This window comes from Ursus arctos, unplaced genomic scaffold (assembly GCF_023065955.2).
Source record: "Ursus arctos isolate Adak ecotype North America unplaced genomic scaffold, UrsArc2.0 scaffold_2, whole genome shotgun sequence".
Taxonomy (NCBI): Eukaryota; Metazoa; Chordata; class Mammalia; order Carnivora; family Ursidae; genus Ursus; species Ursus arctos.
Window position 1 is genome coordinate 80,049,722 of NW_026622874.1, and position 16,745 is coordinate 80,066,466.

General features: G+C 46.7%; 1 protein-coding gene across 1 annotated transcript in view; it reads left to right on the plus strand.

The window, feature by feature from the left end:
• LOC125281633 (transport and Golgi organization protein 1 homolog) overlaps positions 1 to 16,745 on the plus strand; it is a 124,289-nt gene that overhangs the window by 67,681 nt on the left and 39,863 nt on the right. Inside the window, exons 4-6 of the mRNA XM_057315278.1 lie at positions 2,562 to 2,713; positions 3,300 to 3,382; positions 6,630 to 6,753. Coding sequence (XP_057171261.1) covers positions 2,562 to 2,713; positions 3,300 to 3,382; positions 6,630 to 6,753 — 359 coding nt within the window. The remainder of the gene's footprint in view (positions 1 to 2,561; positions 2,714 to 3,299; positions 3,383 to 6,629; positions 6,754 to 16,745) is intronic.

Sequence of the window (16,745 nt, forward strand, 5' to 3'; positions counted from 1 at the left end):
ATGCGGCTCTGCTGGAACGTGGTATTGGAGAAGGAGGCAGATGCTGAGAGCTCTTTCTTTGGGTTTCATCTCTTGGTGTTACAACTTCTGTCTGTCTCACCAAACTATTTTCCTGTCTGTCTGCAGGTGGGTCCAGATGTGAGAGGGTTTCCTCGGCCCAACTGCATGCCCTGCCCTATGGACCAAACTTTACCATGCTTCATTGGCTGTGGGCCACCTCAGCCTCCTCCACCTTGGTCGACATGCGGGCCTCCCCTGCCCCTCGTTCCGCCACCATGTGGTAAGATGATCTGGATTGCATGATGTGAGTTGTAGCGCGTATTCATCGTGTGACTACATGTGTCGGTGGAGAAGATGTAGAGGAGGTACCACGAGGCTTTGCAATGCAAGGATCAACCTGAGTGAGGACACAGGAACATTCCTCAACTTTCTGTGGACATCCATTTCGTGGACTGTCTCGTTTCACCATACAGAACTGGGCACCAGGGGTCTGCCATTGAGAAGAAGTGTGACATTGTGCAATAGACAGACATAAAAGCATTGCCCAGGTGCCCTGCACAGACATGATGTTTTGGGCTCTTGGCTTAATGGAGCACAGTCTTTACATCACTTGCATGTGTGGAGGCCCCAGTTGTCCAGCGTTATTGATTAGTTATGAAATCATCTCTACTGTGCGGAGTGGTCATATCCCCAAGGGTGAGGGACTGGTCTCTCCTTTGTCCACAGAGGTCAGCGGAGACCTGTGAGAAACGCTCTGCATCTGGAAGGGACCTGAGAGTGGGAGAGTAGAACAGGCTGGGGCAGGTGTAGAGCTTTGGCTTGAATCTTGCGTGGCCAACACCCGTCTGAATCCACCTCTGTCTCTTCTAGGGCCTCGGTCCAATTCAGAAACCTGTGGCGCTCAAGGGGACAAAGGTGGAACCGTGCCCAAGAAGGACCCAGAGAAGGACAAGGTAAATACGGTGGCTGTTTCCAGTTGTAACCATTTCTGGAATCCTGTTCCTGTCTGGGCAGCACCGTGTCCTGGCCTTGTGTCTGTTGGGTGGGTCATCCAGTTTGTCTGTGGCGTCGTTCACCTCTCAAATACAAGCAGTTCACGCAGGGGCTGACAGGCTTCTCCGTTACAAATCATCATCTTTGGGGGCCTCTCCCAAAGCCACAGGTGGTTAGAGGTGAAGGATGGCAGAACACTCACTGTGTGTGTGTCTTGTGTGTGTGTGTGTGTGTGTGTGTGTGTCTGTGTGTGCGTTTTTGTACCCCTGCTCACCCATAGCGCACGTGGGGGAAATAACTCAAGGAAGCTGACAGCTCACTGCACACTGAAGTCTCTGGGCTGCCTGATTCCCACTGGGGTATGTACAGGTGCGATACGTATTGTGTTCGTATTGCGGTTAGATGATTAACCTGTGACAAGGTCTGTGGTCATCCTCACGACTGGAAACTAGGGGAAGCTCTCCGTGCATTTTTTATTATCTGCTTTGCGGTTTGGAATGTGCTTAGATAGGCCATGTTTCGTAAGTCATCCCTGTTTTACTTCTGCTGGTAAACGTGCTATACAGAATCCCTCTCCTTGTACCCTTTCCACAACTATTTTGCATGATCAAAGCTGTTAGTGTCGTGTCGCAAAACACACTGTGACACACACTTTCTGAAGGGGGGATGTTAGCGATTATCTGCATGACCGGTGCCCCACAAGCCCTTCGGTTGGGCTTCTAGGAGCAGGTCGTTTGGTCCGAAGTCACAGTGAGAGCAGGTTTCTTCTCTCATCACACGTTCTCGAGTTTTCCATCGGAAAGCATATACAGTTTTGTGGCTTCTCTAACTTATGCTTCCCATCGTAATTTCCTATTGGACAAAATTACTCTGGAACTCAGTGTGCTGAAATGTCCGAGTGTCTGTGTTTTAAGATAAGCACAGCTGCTGAGTTATAGAAGGGTTATTGGTATCACGTTCCTTTCGGAAAACACTTTTCTAATTCCGTTGTCAGATCACAGGCCCCTAATTCCTCGTGTGTTTGTGGCCATGGACAGAAACTGCAGAGAGCAGAAGACCCTTGTGTCAGGAAGTGAGGCAGCATGGGGACAGTCAGGGGCTTGCAGGCAAAGGATTCACCTCGAGTGGCTCGGATTCCTGAGAAGAAAGGGCAGTTTCATCACATTCTCTCTCTTGTTAACAAACCAAAATATTCTGTGTGGTTGAGGAGGAAAGATGAAGTGTTGTCCAGGATCCCGATGCCTCCGTGTCTGGAGTGTCCTGCCTTCACTAGTTTGCCATGCTCCTTTTTCATCTTTGAAGATGCTACTTCTTGCTAGTGACCATTGGCAGACATGGTTAGTGATGTTTGGTGACAGTAGGTTATTCCTGTAATATCCATTCCCCTCTCCCCCCTTGTTATGGTTGGCAGCAGTGGGGAGGGGTCAAGTTCTCTAGCACGGATGCGGCTCTGCTGGAACGTGGTATTGGAGAAGGAGGCAGATGCTGAGAGCTCTTTCTTTGGGTTTCATCTCTTGGTGTTACAACTTCTGTCTCTCTCACCAAACTATTTTCCTGTCTGTCTGCAGGTGGGTCCAGATGTGAGAAGGTTTCCTTGGCCAACCTGCATGTCCTCCCTTACGGGCCACATTACCAGGCTTCATTGGCTGTGGGCCACCTCACCCTCCTCCACTTTGGTCGTCATGCGGGCCTTGCTCGCCCTTCGTTCCGCCACCATGTGGTAAGATGATCTGGATTGCATGATGTGAGTTGTAGCGCGTATTCATCATGTGACCACTTGTGTCGGTGGAGAAGATATAGAGGAGGTACCACGAGGCTTTGCAATGCAAGGATCAACCTGAGTGAGGACACAGGAACATTCCTCAACTTTCTGTGGACATCCATTTCGTGGACTGTCTCGTTTCTCTATATAGAACTGGGCAGCAGGGGTCTGCCATTGAGAAGTGTGACAATGTGCAATAGACAGACATAAAAGCATTGCCCAGGTGCACTGCACAGACATGATGTTTTGGGCTCTTGGCTTAATGGAGCACAGTCTTCACATCACTTACACGTGTGGAGGCCGCAGTTGTCTAGCGTTATTGATTAGTTATTAAATCATCTCTATTGTGCAGAGTTGTCATCTCATCAAGGGTGAGGGAGTGGTCTCTCCTTTGTCCACAGAGGTCAGGGGAGACCTGTGAGAAACGCTCTGCATGTGGATGGACCTGAGAGTGGGAGTGTAGAACAGGCTGGGGCAGGTGTAGAAGCTTGGCTTGAATCATGCGTGGTCAACACCCTTCTTAATCCACCTCTGTCTCTTCTAGGGCCTTGGTCCCATTCAGAAGCCTGTGGCGCTCAAGGGGACAACAGTGGCACCGCTCCCAAGGAGGTCCCAGAGAAGGACAAGGTAAATGCGGTGGCTGTTTCCCGTTGTAACTATTTCTGGAATCCTGTTCCTGTCTGGGCAGCACCGTGTGTGGCCTTGTATCTGTTGGGTATATCTTGGGATCTGTGTGTGGTGCCGTTTATCTTTCAAATGCCATGTCTTCATGCCAGAGCCTACAGGCTTCTGTGTTTCCAGATCGTCACCTTAGGGATGTTTGGGTGGAACAAAGGCAGACTTGTGCTGAGGTCTTGACATTGCATGGGAAACCCGGCTGGGACACTGTTACATCCTGAAGTTCTCACGTCATACATGCTTTGTGCTTAACTATTTCCATACACTGAGCAGTGGGGCAGGTGCCATTGGTGTGAAGGAAGTGTCTCTATTGCACAATGGCAGACATGTATTTCTTACTGTTGTGCATGTCCAGAGTCCACATTTGTTGTTCCTGGAGGGATGAAACACCTCTCACTTCATGTGCAGTGTGTTGAGTTTGAGCTGACATTTCATTAGTTACGTAAACCACTGAAGCAGGGCTGTGGTCCCTTGATTCATCATTAGGGTTGGGGTCTGCCCCATCCTCTGCAACCTGTGGATACTTGGGGGAAGCCCTCTTGTCGGCTCAGGGAGGTGAGAATGAGAGACAGTGGCAGATGCTGGAGGCAGGTGTGGAGGTTTTGTGGGAATGTGGCTCAGTCACTTCCTATGGGCTCGTCCTCTTTCTTTTCTGTGGCGTGGGTCAGAGATAGACGCTGGTGCGTCCCCCATGAGGAATAGCGGTCCTGCGTGCAGGCGTCTCATGTCGTGGGGGAGTGAATGTTGCTGAGGACGTGATCACTTTCTCCAAGTTGCTCAGGAGATCCATTTGATGGACTTCATCTTTCACTCCTACTGAGGTGGTTGGCAGGTCCCTTTGCGGTGAAGGAGAGCCTCTCTTCTCCTAGAGCTCGGCACAGCAGGTGTGCGCATGGATGTTGTACAGAGACCATATCCTGCGCTCTGGAAGGAATGAGGTCTATTCTTAACGTTAGGAATTTAGGGTGTCTGAGAGAAGGGAGGGACACGTTCATTAAACCACACAGACGTTGTGTTCCTTATAAGGGAAGCACCAGCGATGTATCTGAAGGACAGGAGAGGGAGCCGTGGGTCACACAGAAACAGGAGACTGTGGATGAGAAGCAGGATGGAGGTGCTCAGGGGAGTGGATGGTCTCTCTCAGGTAGAGCGGAGGCCATTCCTGGCAGGCCAGCAGCTTAAGCAGTGAGTGTGAAGGCAGAGTGAGGTCCACACCGAGTTGCTGCGTGTGTCTGTCACACAGTGTGAATAATGCAGTTATTTGCGTGAAAATGTCATTGTTGGCATAAAGCTGTTCATTCATAATCTATAAAGGTTATTGTTTCCCTAAATTTTTGAAAGTTCTGAACTGTGTGAAAGAATGCCGTGGAGATGTGGGAAATTTAACTTGGTTCTTTGGGGATTCTTGTCTGCCTCAGTTTGTGTGCGCCCGTGTGAGAAAGTGAAGACAGTACTGAGATCAGAGAGCTGCTGCCTTGGCTTCAGCCTGAGTGAGGCTCTTAGTGGGGAATTCGGGGTTGACCAGGAGCCGCCCTAGCTCGAGCCCTGTCACCACCCTCTGCATCTGAGTCCTCTCCCTGCCTGTAGCTTTGCATCTCCCAGAACTTCTGCCCCAGTATCCTGCAGATTTGCCTGTGTTGCTGATGTCTCAGCCCGAATGCCAGCTCTCCGTGGGGCCTACTCAGAACCTCAGCTTTGTTTTCTTTGAAACCTGGAGCATATTGGTTTCTGAGGTCATTAGAGGCACAGGAGTTGAAGTACATAAAGAATCTGCAGGGGCCCCTGGGTGGCTCAGGCGGTTAAACATTGGACTCTTGATTTCCGCTGAGGCTGTGATCTCAAGGTTCTGAGATTGAGTCCCAGGTCGGGTTTGACGCTGAGTGTGGAGACCCTTAGGGTTTCTCTCTCTCCCTCTCCTTTTCCGCCTTCCCTGTTCACTCACAAGTTTACCCTTTCTCTGTCTTTGTTTTTTTCTCTCTGTTTCAAAAAAAAAAAAAAAAAAAGAATGTGCCAAATATCTGGGATTTTGGCCACTCACCCTACTCACTGTTTAAAAAAATAGCTCCATGCAGATGATCATCAAAAGGTGTTCATTTAAGACCTTGAAATTTCACTTGGAGTAGAACATCTCAGCCCAGATAGCAGCGATCCTCATTTCAACAACAAAGAAATGACCTCCTTTTTTTCTATTAAATTTCAGGTCCTAGCCAAGAAGGAAATAAAAGATACTTTTGAGAATGGGTACATTCAGACATTGATGTCTGAGATGTGAAGACAATTATTTTCTATTACATATAGACTCACAGAGGCAGCCACACACTCAGGTGTTCATCCAAGGCCTCAGATATACTATAGGAGGCAAATTGCATATGGCAGAACATAAGATCCCATTGAAATAATCCAAAATCTGTTTGACTTACAGGACAGTCAGTTTGAAGTTTGAAGATCTCCCTGAGCGGTAACAACCAGGCTATGCAGAGTATATATGTTGTAAAGGTGTCAGATGAGCCTAATGGTCTGAATGCCTTCCCTGCCCATCCTGTCCCCTGTGCTCTGTCTCTCCTCGTATCCCCCCAATAAACCTTTCATGGTTCTGTGTGTCAGCGTCTGCCTTCACGAGGACCTACAGTCATTCCCCTCCAAGAGCACAGTGTGAATCCTGTACACACAGAAACAAACTGGCAGCAGTGGTGGTGATGGAGGATAGTAGCAAGATTACCCTTTGTGGCATCTTTACTGCAAGGGGCCCAAGCAGTCCTTCTGGGCAGGTGGACACACCCTGTATTTAGATCTGTTGGTGGTTGTATTAACTCTGGTGATAGATACCCTTGAGTACATGGTGTCTGCTTGTTTTGGGGGTGTGTGGTGATCAGCAGGATAGGTGTCTGTCCCCAGGCAGTGGTCTGTTGTGATGGTGAGGAATGTATGAAGGGTCAGTAGTGGCCCCGGGAGACCGGTGAGGAGGCCCTGCATTAATCCAGGTTTTGTGCACTGGTTTCACCTCACCAGCTGCCTCGCAACAGCGGGTGGGCTCTGAGGGTCGCTGATGGTGGCAGTGTTCTTGGTAAGACCCCTGATGCCCCATAATCCTCCACAGTTTCCATGTTGAGGGATGGGCAGGGAAGAGGCCAGTGACAGGAGACCCATTCCTCTCTCACCACGCAGGAGTTGGGTGTATGTGTCTGTTGCTTCTTAGGTCCTTTACTCCAGTCCATTCTGCACCAGAGCTCCTGGATCGTGCAAAGCCCTCCTTCTCTCCAGGTTGTGGAAGAAGACATCCTCCAGCAGCCTTGGGGTCATGGCTGGGCCAAGGTGTCAAGGTCTGTCTGTCCACATTCTGCCCTGGAGAGGCGGGTAACTGCCCTGCTACAGCCAAGGTCAGCCTGAGCAGCCTTTGTAAATGGGATTGTCATGCCCTGTGCGCAGGGCCAGGGCCGAATGATGGCAGGAGAGAGGGGGAGACAGGAGAGGTGGTCCTCTGTGGTGGTCCTGGACAGGGCTGCACAGAGCAGAAGGCCTGAGGGCCTGGGGAGAGATAGAGAAAGAGACTGTCAGGGAGAGGGACACTGAGTGGGTGGTGGGGGGATTGGGCAAATCCTGGAAAGTGAGAGGAACCAAGAGAGGGAGAGGGGGTAGAGAAAAGCAGAGACAAAGAGGAGTTGGAAGGATGAAAAGCAGTTGCTGGTCTAGGTGTGTGGAGGTGGACCATGGACCAGGGGGGAGGAGGTCTAGGTAGCTACTCTGAGCTTTGGGACTGGAGAAGGCGGGAATCCAGGGCGTCAGATTTCCCTGTGCCCAATCCTCCGACCTCTCTGGGGCAGAGCTGTGCAGAGGACGTTTCCCTTGGGAAGATGGGGACCCCTCCTTTTGCATTGTGGGGCCGAACCCTAGGATCTATCATGGAGAGAGATGGCTTGGGTGGAACAGAGCACCCTCTGTCCCTCCATCTGAGGGGTCATGACTTTGAGCATTGCAGGGATTCCCAGGGAGGCCAGCAGAGGGCGCGCGCGCACCTCCAACAGGAAGGGGGCGGTTTCTCTGCGTGCGCAGCCACGGCCAGCAGAGGGCGCGCCGTGGCCTTTTCTGACCCAGGGCGCCTCAGAGCAGGAAGGGCTCTGGAAGGCCCCCAAGGATCCGGCCCCTCTCTGGCTGCAGGGAATAGAGCGCCAAAGCTGCCATTTCAGTAGGTTTGGCCCCCACCCTGGGAAGACCCTGGGGCCTTTGCAGCAACTTGTCGCCTCCCGAGGTAGAGGAAGAAGCTGCCTTGTTGGCTGAGTGCTGAGGGGGCGGCTCTGGGCGGCTTCCCAGGACATGCTGGTAAGTGAGTAGCACAGTCGCTTGCATTTTGAGGGCTGTTCCCCTGGTTCAGTCCTCATTTTCCCTGCGGGTATTTGAACAGACCTGTTTTACTCAGGGATCCGTGGCTTGAGGTGTCCTGCGACACCACATCAGAGATGCTGTGGTTGGCTTGTTACAGATGCAGGCTTGTTTCTGGGGAGAAATCCTGAGCCAAATTCAGAGGAACGGGAGCCGCTTTCAGTGGGGACTTGAATGCACTAACTGCTGACTCTCAGGACTTCCTAAAAGAATGAGCTGGGGTCCCACTTCCCTAATTCTGCTGGAACCTGAGACCCAGGTAGAAACACAAACTGCCCTCCATTTTGTAACCTTAAAGGTAGAAACTCTGAGGGATTTATCAGCCGAAGTTGGTTTTGTTTGGGAAGGAAGAAGAATAGAATGTAGGACAAAGAAGCAGTGACTAACCCTTAGGCACATTGGGGAGCATCAGAGAGGCTCACTGTTTTCAGGCGAAAAGGGGGCAGTTTAGAAGGCTGTTAGGAACCAAAAGTCCATTGGAGGCATCTGGTAGTTCAAATCATTGTGGCTTCTCATGGTTGAGTCCTGTTGGGAGGTGGGGGCTGGGGGGAGGGGATGGAGAGATGAGAATAGAGTTCCTGTAGCTGGAATAGTGGAGTATTCACGTGCGAGGTCAAGTCCATGTCTTCCTGTTGGGTCCCCAGTTTATTCAGAGTGAGAGTGTGTCCGAGCTCCCCCTGCCAAAACCTCCTGACTGTTTTGTGGCATTTCCCGTTACGACTTTTCACATTTCCCCGTTCTGATCAAGATTTGCCTTGAGGAGCAAAATAAGTCCGTCAAAGACAGATACTATATGATTTTAGTCATTTGTGGAATTTATGAAATAAAACAAATGAGCAGCGAGAAGAAAAAAGAGGCAAACCAAGAAAACAGCCTTTTTACTATAGAGAACAACCTGTTGGTAATCAGAGGGGAGATGTTTGGGGGGATGGGTTCAATAGGTGATAGGGATTAAGTCATGCATTTGTGATGAGCACCAGGTGTTGCCTACAAGTGTTGAATCACTAGATTGCACACTTGAAATGAGTATAACTGAGGTCATTGTAATTTAAAAAACTTTAAAAAAGTTTCCATGGAAGAATTTTTTTTAAAGATTTTATTTGTGCGTGTGTGTATGAGAGAGAGAGAGAGAGAGAGAATCAGGCAGAGGGAGAAACAGGCTCCCCGCTGGGCAAGGAGCCCAGTGTGGGACTCAGTCCTAGGATACTGGGATCATGACTCACTGGATCATGAGCCAAAGGCAGATGCTTAACCGACTGAGCCACCCAGGTGTCCCTGGAAGAATTTCTGATCAGCAGTCAAGTTCTTTGTATTTAGTGGTTTTGTGTTTCAGTGCCAGCAAGGTCTTTTTCTGGTGGCGTGTCTCATGTTGGAGGAAATGTGCATCACAGTTGTAAACTACTCAAGTGACACTTGAAGAACTGGGAAGGTTAGAAGGGAGAAACTCTCATGTACTTCCTGTGTGAAGTCTGTATCTGCTCGAGATTGAGACCAGTGAGCCAGCATCACCTCACTGGGGACACTGTTTCTACAAAGGATTGACAGACAGCAAGTACAGAATCAAAAGCAAGATGACAATTCCAAACCATGTGTTGGTTCTAACCCAGGACCCTAGGTTTGAAAGGAGCCAACTGAAAATATTTATTGGCAGTTGTTTACCTGAAGGAAGACAGGTTTCTCCCTATGAAGGCAAACCCGGAGTCACGTGTGCCTCCTGGAAGTGTCTTCCTCAAGTGTCTGGGAGCAAAATAGTGAAATACTGCGAGAATGCACTAAATGAAATCACTGAGTACATCTGGGAATACAGATACACTGGGGAACATGAAGCATTAGAGAACTTGTTGCAAGAATAGGAATACTTCCGGGACATTTCAAAACAGTATTGTTATCTCAAAAGAGCTGTTTAAAACTCCATGTGTTATCAGTAATGGTCTGTTATGTTATAAATTCAGAAACCATGCATTTGGATTAGAATCCGGATGTTCAAACTATGTAATTATATAAGTATAGCACCATTTATTTATTCTGCTTTTGGTGAATAATTGTTTCCAGTTTTTTGTTATTCTGAACAATGCTGCAACGGACATTCTCACACGTTTCCTGGTGTGTAGGTTCAAGATTTTCAATAGGGCATATACATTTTCTAGTATTGGAATTTCTGGTTTGTAAGAATGAACGTGTAGAGTTTTGCAAGATAATGCAGAGTATCTTTCAAAATAGTTGTACCAATTGTACTTGTCCCAGTACTGCATAGAATTCCTATCTTCACCAATAACTGGTCTTGCCAAGCTTAATTTTTTGCCAACCTGATGAATGTAAAAGGGTTACTCTTTGTGGCCTTAAGGTGAATTTTTATGATTATTATTGAGGTTGAACATTTTTCATGTTTTTATTCACCACTAGGATTTTTTTCTTCCATAAAATTCTAGTTTTGCCATTGGGCTATTTGCTTTTCTCTTTTTGTTATGTAGGAATTAGCTTTTCAAATATTCTGGATATTGATCTGTGGTTGGTTGTGCGTGTTATGAATAAAACATTCTTTGTTATCAGTTTTTGAATTCAGATAGCTGAGTTAAAATAATGAAGACTACCTAGATTTCAGAATCTGTTTGGTTCCTGATTTTCATATAAAAGTTAGCTGGAGTTTGAATGATAAAGTATAATTCAAAGATTTCATTCAAATATTCTTGTTTCCTGGGACGCCTGTATCTTTTTCTGGTTTCTAATTTAATTTTTCTCTAAGGTATCTTTTTGTTAGCAAAAGTTCTTTTCCTTTTTTTTTTAAGATTTTATTTATTTATTTGACAGAGAAAGAGAGAGCCCGTGAGAGAGGGAACACAAGCAGACGGAGTGGGAGAGGAAGAGGCAGGCTCCCAGCAGAGCAGGGAGCCTGATGCAGGGCTGGATGTGGGGCTGCATCCCAGGACTCTGGGATCACGCCCTGAGCTGAAGGCAGACGCTCAACGACTGAGACACCCAGGCATCCCAGCAAAAATTCTTAATTTTAACGTTGTCATGCTTACCAATTTTCTTTCTGAAGAATGTTTTTTTGCCTTGGTGAAGAAGTATTTTCTTATCCTGGGATCATAAAGATATCTTTCTATATATTCTTCTGCAAGTTTAACCAGTTTTATCTTTCATTTTGAAGTCGGTAAATCCATTGGAAATTAGATTTTGTGTATGGCAGGAGATAGAGATCTACCATGTGGATGACCAGTTGTCCTGACATCATGTATTTCATACACCATTCCCCAGTGATCTGTAGTGCCCCCTGTGTCATGGATGAAGTTCTCATACATTTGTGATTCTGGTCTGGGTGCACTAGTGGTAGTCATTAGTCTCCCAGCATGAATAACACCCTATCCTAAATCTTATAGCTTCATAATAATTCTTGATATCTGGTGGGGCAGTTCTCCTTTCCTTATTCCTTTTTTTCCCCCCTAAAGATTTTATTTACTTATTTTTGTGCACATGGGAGGGGGTGCAGAGGGAGAAGCAGACTCCCGCCGAGCAGGGAACCCGATGTGGGACTGGATCCCAGGACCTGGGATCATGACCTGAGCCGAAGGCAGATGCTTAACCGAATGAGGCCACCCAGGTGCCCTCCCCTTTCCTTTTTCTTCAGAAGCATCTTGGCTGTCTATGGGTCTTTGCTCTTCCGTATCAAGTTTAGAATTAGCCTGTCATATTTCTTGCAAACTCATATTGGGATATTAATTGCTGCTGCATAAAATATACAAGGCAATTGGAAAAGTATTGACATTTTTTTATGATTTTGAATTTCTCTGTCTATAAACACGGCATGGTTTTTTTTTTTTTTCATTTGTCTTTAATGTTTTTAATAAATTAAAAATTCTGTTTCTTTAAAGAAAGCAAACAAAAACAAAACAAAAACAAACAAAAGGAATCAGGGTGCAGTTAATAGTTTAGGTAAAAGAAAGACTTTTGAATTCTGAAACTTCTAAAACTCTAGAAATGCTCACAAGATAAAAATGAGGCTATTTCTGGAAAGGTCATACTCCAAAGAGGTTTCCTCCTTTTGCAAGAGACTGGGAAATGCAGAAAAAGGCATGTTCTTTGCACAAAAGAGGTAGGAGGAGCAACAGTGAGAAAAGGAATGCAGGCCTGGTCCGGACATGTGGGGGAAAGCTGTCTCCCCAGATGTTTTCTCTTTCAATTTGGGAAGTATTTATGTTCTCGTGACCAGATGGTGTCCAGGTCCAGTCAGGGTCTGGTGCCTTCTTTAAATGTGTCCCGTGGACCCAAGAGCCCATTCCCTGGGATTTGGCAGCACAAGGTTTGGTTAGCAGTATCCGATAAGGTCCTCTCAAGGGAGGTTGAAGAGAATCTCTGTGGAAGTGTCTTTCCCAAGAGAAAGAATCCCCAGCTTGCAGGGTGTGATGGTCAAGATAATTATCCCCTGGGAGTGGACACTGAAAAGATTGCTCTGCTACAACAATGTTCATTTTGATAGAAGCAACTAGATCTTTGCATTATTGAAATATATCCCCTTTTCTCAACTCCAGGTCAAAAGGGGGCAGAGGTCAAATGCATGGATGTCCAGTGACTATCTCCAAGGTTGGGAGTCAGAGCTCCAAAGGGGATGGCCTTGAGATTTAGAAGAAGTATTGGCAATGCCTTTGGCCCAGGTCATTGGAAAGTCTCTGCAGATTTTGCCAATTGGGTCCCCAGTGTTGCCATTATGGTGTTGGACCAGTTGTGAGGTTAGGGGATAGTAATGTACAATGAAAGTATTGTAAAACCGGCCAAAGATCACAAACTCAGTGAAATGCCTGCACGGTAGAATGGGTTTTCTGGTCATTGTGCTGTTCAAGAGAGCTTTTCCCGGAGAGAGAATTTTTTCTAACAGGATTTTAGCCACAGAAGAGTCATTGGCCTTTCTACAAGGGAAAGCTTTGGTCCAGTGAGATAACATAGGCACATTGACTAACACAAACTTATTTCCATGAGATGAGAAAGTTGCATGAAATCCACTTGCCATATCTCAAATGGTTCATTGAGCAGTCTAAAATGCCCAGGGGAGGTATGGATTTGTTTTCCAGGATCGTATTTTGGACAAGTGGGACAAGCAAGGTTGGCACCTTCTGCAGTCTTCTTAGCATTTCCCCACCAATACTGGTTCATCAACCCTATCAGTTTGTCAGTAGACCAATGGTTTAATATTTGTACAGTTGTCAGGAGTGGGAATTTTAGAATTTTGGAGATGGCCATATTGTTATTTGATCCAAACCGGAATTCTCTCTTTTTATCAACTAGTCATCAGATTCCCAACATTGTTTCTCCTTGTCTGGGCCCTGTTGTTGGCCATGTCTGCTCAATTTTTCCCAATTGTCAGTTGGTAGGACATCCCTTCAGAACATGACAGAGGTCTGGCTCTCGGTGTCCTTTTGAGCAGCTTTTTTTTGGGCAGAACTATAAGCCAGGTGGTTTCCTTTGGCCTCCAGAAAGTCAAGTGCAGAATATCCCTGGGACCTTAATAATAGCTAGATCTGCAGGCAAAAGCATGGCATCTGATGAATTTTAGACCTAGCAGCCATTTTTAATCTCATCCCCATTGTAAGGAAGGAAACCTCGTTTCTTCCATAATATTCCAAAACCATGAGCTAGCTATCCAAAGCATATACCGAGTATCACCTTACATGTTTGCAGTGCTGCCCTCGGCTACAATAGAAGCTGCCTTAAGGACACAGAACTCATCCTGCTGGGCTGAAGTAGCCAGAGGGAAAGGTGCTGCCTCAGTGTCCTCAAAGGGAGTTGTGGTAGCTTAGCTGGCGAGATATTTATCATTTTCCTCCTCTAAGTAAGAACCATCAGGAAAGCATGAAAAGTGTGCTTTGGTTAGAGCAGTTTGCTGAAAATTGTCACAGGGAGTCAACAGGTGACCTGTCGGTGTGAAGTGGCTGTGGGGGGGTTTCATCTGTGAAGGAGGGGAGAAGGGTGGCTGGGTTGAGGCTTTTGGAACCAGAAAGAGTTATGTGAGGAGTGGTACCAGGGGGATTTCATAGGAGGTGAGGTGACTGTCTGGAAAATGTTGAGTGTGAGGAGAGTTCAGAAGGGCTTCTACTACATGGGGTGCAGGGATGGTTAAAGGGGATGGTGTGATGAATTCTTCAGTGGCCTTATCCCAGAGGGCAGTGGCAGGAATGGCTCTGAGGCAGGCGGGTATCCCCCAGCCATAGCATCTACCTGTTGACTCTTATACCTTGTGGGATGATGGTGGTCCTTGTGTTTTGGGGTGAGCACTGCAAGGACATTCCCTTCCGTATCAGAGAGATGAAAAAGGGAAGTTGGTCATTAGGAGTTCCAAGGGCAGGGGCTAATGGTAGACTTTTGTTTAAAGTTTCAAAGCGGTGTCATCCCCCTCTTTCTGAATAATTGTGTTAGGTTTCTCATGTTTTAGTAAAATGTATAGCAGCTGAGCCTTAAAAGAGAAGTTTGGAATCCACTGTTGACAGTAGCCGGCCAGTCCAGGAAAGCCTGGTCATTGGTGCTTAGTTTTAGGTTGTGGGAAATTGAGGATGCCTTGAGTCTACCTGGATCCAGGTACTGTCCTTGTTCTGAGATCAGGTGACCTAAATACCTAAGCTGAGTTTGAGCAAACTGCAGTTTTTCTTTGGGGACTGCATGACCCTTTTAAGGCCAAAAGTTTTCCCAGGTGGATGCTGTCTTCCTGTGAAGAGGTGTGAGGAGGGGAGCAGAGATGCCAATCATCTACATATTGTAACAAAGGAGACACAGCACACTCACTATCATGTGGTGGGCAAAATGGGTGAAGGGGAGAGGGAGATATAGGCCTCCAGTAATGAAATGAGTAAGTCATGGGAATAAAAAGCAGAGCATAAGGAATACAGTCAATGATGGTTCGTAGTGATGTAATGGGATAGACGGTAGCTATACTCGTAGTGAATATAGCCTAATGTATAAAGTTATAGAATCACTAAGTTGTACACCTGAAACTAATGTAATATTGTGTGTCAACTGTAGTCAAAAAAAAAAAAAAAAGTTGGGGGGCGCCTGGGTGGCACAGTGGTTAAGCAACTGCCTTCGGCTCAGGGCGTGATCCTGGTGTTATGGGATCGAGCCCCACATCAGGCTCCTCCGCTATGAGCCTGCTTCTTCCTCTCCCACTCCCCCTGCTTGTGTTCCCTCTCTCGCTGGCTGTCTCTATCTCTGTCAAATAAATAAATAAAACCTTTAAAAAAAAAAGTTGGAAATGTGGGATCTATTTAGATCCTCAGGAGATTTAACTTCAAAGGGGCAGGTTTCAAGAGGTTTAGGAGAGGAGGAAGCAGAGAGAGCTTCAGAGGAAAAGGAAGGTTTGGTAAAAGGAAAAGAGGGAGAGAGGCCTTAGCAAAGTATTAACATCAAGGCAGTTGAGTCCCTAGAGGAATGTCACTCTGCCTGTTTCAAGGACTTGGGCTCTAGGAAGTAAGGAAATTTAACAATTTTTCTTCTGTCTTTGTTTCCCACATCAGATAAGAGTGTGGGAGCAGAGGAGATGAGAGGGTGCAGAGATAACAGAGGGAGATGGTGCTGGAGGTGGGGCCTGAGGTGTGGCCTGAGCACAATGTGGTTGCCTCCCCTCCTTAGACAAAGAAAGTGGGGGAGGAGAAGAAGAGGACTCAGAAGCCCTGTTTTGTCTCTTTAATTGTATGCTTGCATCATTTATTTAATTTTTTAAAATTATTTATTTGACAGAGACAGAGCACAGGCAGGGAGAGTGGCAGGCAGAGGGAGAGGGAGAAGCAGGCTCCCCACTGAGCAGGGAGACTGATGGGGAACTCAGCTCAGGACCCTGGGATGAAGACCTGAGCAGAAGGCAGACTCTCACTTGACTGAGCCACCCCGTCGCCCCCTCATTTAGTTTACAAATTGTATTTGGAGAGATGCAATTTTTGATTCTTGTTAGCATTTGGCAGCTTCCAAATACCTATTGTAATCGGTATCCTGTTTTGTCAATTTTAGAACCATGGCAGTCCATTCAGGTGTGAGAAAATTAAGGTTGGGATGATCAAAAGTTCCTCATCATGGCCATTGAAGTTGTCAATTATTTCAGGTTAGGTCAGTCCATTTATTTAAAAATATGCCTCCAGAGGGACCATAATTTGTTTTTTTTTTTCTCATATTGCCCCCTTATTTTATTTTATTTTGTTTTATTTATTTTTTATTTTTTTTTAATGATGTTTTATTATATTATGTTAGTCACCATAAGTACATCCCCGGTTTCCGATGTAAAGTTCAATGATTCGTTAGTTGCTTATAACCCCCAGTGCAACATGCAATATGTGCCCTCCTTACTACCCATCACCGGTCTATCCCATTCCCCCACCACCCTCCCCTGTGAGGCCCTCAGTTTGTTTCTCATAGTCCATAGTCTCTCATGTTTCATTCCCCCTTGTGATTACCCCCCTTTCTTTATCCCTTTCTTGCCCTAGCGATCATCCTAGTTCTTATGTTCCACAGATGAGAGAAATCATATGATAATTGTCTTTCTCTGCTTGACTTATTTCACTTAGCATTATCTCCTCCAGTGCCGTCCATGTTGCAGCAAATGTTGAGAACTCGTTCTTTCTGATAGCGGAGTAATATTCCATTGTATATATGGACCACAACTTCTTAATCCAGTCATCTGTTGAAGGGCATCTCGGCTCCTTCCACGATTTAGCTATTGTGGACAATGCTGCTATGAACATTGGGGTGCATATGGCCCTTCTCTTCACTACATCTGTATCTTTGTGGTAAACACCCAGTAGTGCAATGGCTGGATCATAGGGTAGCTCAATTTTGAACTTTTTAAGGGACCTCCACACTGTTTTCGGGAGTGGCTGTACCAACTTGCATTCCCACCAACAATGTAGGAGGGATCCCCTTTCTCCACATCCTCTCCAACAATTGTTGTTTCTTGCCTTGTCTA